At 42.7% G+C, this 3,796-nt stretch overlaps 1 protein-coding gene across 1 annotated transcript; it reads left to right on the plus strand.

The window, feature by feature from the left end:
• Nucleotides 1-655: 655 nt before the first annotated feature.
• Nucleotides 656-3,532, plus strand: CSUI_008590 (alpha-glucan branching; the record flags this gene model as incomplete). Its single annotated transcript, XM_068068718.1, has 4 exons — nucleotides 656-996; nucleotides 2,155-2,302; nucleotides 2,619-2,731; nucleotides 3,317-3,532. Coding segments are annotated over exons 1-4 (792 nt in total), but the record flags the coding sequence as incomplete, so codon positions are not given.
• Between the last annotated feature and the right edge of the window lie 264 nt (nucleotides 3,533-3,796).

Below are 3,796 nucleotides of genomic sequence, written 5' to 3' on the forward strand. Positions count from 1 at the left end.
ATATATATATATATGGATATGGATTTCTGTATATATGTGTGTATGTATACAGTGAGAGATGCATGACAAGCAAGCTTTCATTAGACAAGGGATCTCATGGCTGCGCTCACTTCTGTTATATATATGTATATATATGTATATATATATACGTATATACGTGTATACACACTGTCTGTCTACCTCGCTAGACGTATTGATCGTGAATATTATCACGATGTGGGACTTCTGGATGTCTCCTTTTCTCTGTATCTGTACATATATATAGACAGGTAGGTAGGTAAAGTACATACGTTTCCGCCTCGTAAAGAGAGGCCTTCTTGACGACTTAGGTGTAAGTGATGTGTATGTGTATCGGTGAGGTCGCCGGGTGTATGCCTTTGGAAACTTTTTATCTCCTTGTGAGAATGTACGCGAGAGAAAGACAGAAGAATCTCATAAAAGACATTCTCTCTCTCCTCTGTCTGTCCTTGTGTGTGTTGTCCTCTCTCTTCTCTTCTCTTTTCCCCGTCGATTCTTTCTCTTCCTCCTTTTCTCCCTCCCTTTCTTTCTTTCGTCGTATGAATTCTCTTTCTCCCCCTCTCTCTTCCCCTTCCCCGCTTCTTTCTCTTGTTGTTTCTCTTTTCCTAACGCATGCCTTCTTCTCTCCTCTCCTTAGGATCCTGCTGGCATGTAGACAATCTCATGGGGTCTCACATATGTACCGTAGATCATATCAAAGGTGTTCGCTTCGCTGTCTGGGCCCCTAGTGCATGCTTCGTGAGTGTCGTAGGGGATTGGAATGGCTGGGATGGCCGCAGTCATCCTATGCGCCGACGTGTTGAGTTCGGTGTATGGGAGTTGTTTATCCCAAGTATCGGAGCTGGGGAGAAGTATGGCTATCGCATACATACAAGGGGAGGGACAGACGTTATCAAGATCGATCCATATGCACAAGAGTTCGAAAATCCCCCGAAAACGGCCAGTATCATCAGTGCATGCGATGACGCTTATAAACAGGTAAGCCAAAAGAACAAGAAGAAATCCAATGAGAGGAAGAGACAGAACAGAGATACAGATCTCTCTGTCTCTCTCTCTCTCTTTATCAGAGAGTGAGTGAGATAGAGAGAAGGAGAGAGAGGAGAAAGAGGAGAGAAGATGAGACGATGGTAGAGGATTGAGAGGGAGAGAGAGAGAGGAAGGGAAGGATCATGGGTGTATACGTATGCACATAGGTATATGTGTGAGTTTGTCTCTGTATATATTTATGTCGACTGATGGATAAGATTGGTTGATGTTACTATGTAAACTTGGCTAATCTTTCTAATTTGCTTGGAGACGGATTTCTCTTTTCTTCCCTTTCATCGAGTATTCGTAGCATCTCAAGGAGCTCCTTTCTCCCTCTTCCCTTCTATTCGTATAGATCTAGATGTGTATGGAGGTTTCTAATAGACCTATGTTTTCAGAGACCTTATATAAACACCTCTTCGGGCCTCCTCTCTCGTATACCTACAGACTAGCGATATACTTATCATACACCACACATCTCTGTCTATCGCAGACATATATGAATAAATTAATGAGTGCTCTTGTCTACTACTTTGGTACACAGCCGGAGATACTTCTCTTGTTTCTCTATCTATTGACTGTCTCTCTATATATATTCATGAATAGAGCAAAGACGACTCCTTCATTTCTCAGGTCTGTATACAGAAGTAAATACATATATGTTGTCATCTTCCTATCTACGCCTGACTGGAGCAAAAAAGAACGGTTGTCTCTCACCTCTATATACACAGGTAGACACATACATATGTCTATATATATATATATATATATGTATTTATGGATATTTAAACGAAATGGATCTAAGAGTGTTATGAGGCTAAAGCGTGTGGACGGATGTGCGATAATTACACCACGCCTACGCCCGGGGCCTTATGTCTACTGTGACGTGGAGAGTGAGCGAGTTGTGTGAAAGACTTCTTGGAGGATCTCTATCTCTATGTAGGAACACGGAGGAATAAGTCTTTCCTTTTTTCTCTCTCAGAAAGAAGGAGAACAATGTGTGCTTATCTTCAAGTGTCATCCCTCTCTTGAGATGTACTTATCGGTGTGAGTTTTCGGTTTGTGGTCGGGTGTACATACACCTCGTGTATGTTCTATGTCATTATACAGCCGGAGGATCGATATCAGTGGAGTGATCAAGAATGGATGAGTAGACGAAAAGAATTAGGGGAGAAAGATCTCTTGCGGAGACAGCCAATGGCCATCTACGAAGTTCATCTACCTAGCTGGATGCGGGGCGACAATAATACATACCTGTGTAAGTTCCGCTTCATTTTCTATCTTTCATTTTGTTGTTCTTCCCTCGTCGTCTTCTTCTTCTCCCTCGCTCCCTTCCATCCTTTGTTTAGCTCAGACTGCTGAAAGCAAAGACAAGGTCAGGCAGGCATGTGGTCCATCATGTATGTATGTATGCATGTATGTATGTGCACCACTTATTGGTCTATTGTTGCCTCGTCCTCTTCTCAAATGTCTTTTTCCTTTCTCTCATGCATGCAAACCAATTCTCTATCTCATCCGTATTGCACGTCGTCGTCGTTCTTCTTCTTCCTTTCTTCTCTCTTGTTTTCCTTCAGCTTATCGGGAGCTCGCAGATCGACTTGTGCGACACGTCAAGACAATGAACTTCACTCACGTCGAATTTTTACCTTTGGCTCATCATCCTTTCGAAGGCTCATGGGGCTATCAGGTCAGCTTGCGTCATGATCTTCTTCTTTTCTTTTTCTTTACTTCTTCTCGTTTCTTCTTCATCTCCTATCGTCTTCTCTCCAACTCGTTTTCCTTCTTCGTTCGTCTTTCCTTTCTTTCTTTCCTATCTCTTTGCAACCTAGGACATTCTGTCTTCTTCTTCTCATGTCTTCGCTAGGTCGGATAGAGTTGACACCCTCACTGTGGCTTGTAGAGTCGGAGCAATTCTGCCGCTTTCCCCTACGAAGGTGTCTATCTTCTAGATTAGGACGTGAGAAGAAGAGTTAGGTATAATGGATGACACAACTGCCCTTTTCTTCTTCGTCTTGCTTTCCTATGGAAGGCGAAGGCTCCTTCTTGTCACTCTCTTTTTTGCCTTTGTTGATGAAGGTTGGCGGACTATTCCATAAGAAGTTCCTCTCTTCTTCCTCTCTCTCTCTTTCTTCCTCTTCTTCTTCTTTGACTCAATGGGGTTGCCGTCTCTTGTTCTTTCCTTCTTTCTTGTTTAGAGAGCTTTTCTGTTTCTCCGTTCTTTGTGAGAGTCTTCTTTTTCGATGTCTTTTTCTTCTTCTTTTGTTCTCTTCAGGTGACGGGGTTGTATGCGCCCTATAGTCGGCTAGGAAGCGCAGATGACTTTAAGTATCTCGTCGATACACTCCACCAGAGTCACATAGGGGTTTTTCTTGACTTTGTGCCCGCTCACTTCTGTAAAGATGACTGGGGCTTAGCTCGATATGACGGAGAGCCTTGCTATGAATATGCGGACCCACGAGAAGGCGAGCATAAAACCTGGGGCACTCTAGGTAGGGAGACGCCGCCTAGTCTAGTAGATGAGGAGGAACCTCGATACATGCAGAAGAAAAAGGCTCCTCTCTCCTTTCTTCTTTCGCTTTCTTCCTTTATTGGCTCTCTTTTCATTCTCCCACTTCTTTTCTGAACTCTTTCCTTGGTCCATGTCTTGTCAGAGAACGGCTCAATAGTAGATGTATTCATATCTCTAACATGTATATATACTTATGTATATATATATGTATACTTATGTATATATATATGTATACTTATGTAT

Source organism: Cystoisospora suis (assembly GCF_002600585.1).
Source record: "Cystoisospora suis strain Wien I chromosome Unknown contig_4865, whole genome shotgun sequence".
In the NCBI taxonomy this organism is placed as follows: domain Eukaryota; phylum Apicomplexa; class Conoidasida; order Eucoccidiorida; family Sarcocystidae; genus Cystoisospora; species Cystoisospora suis.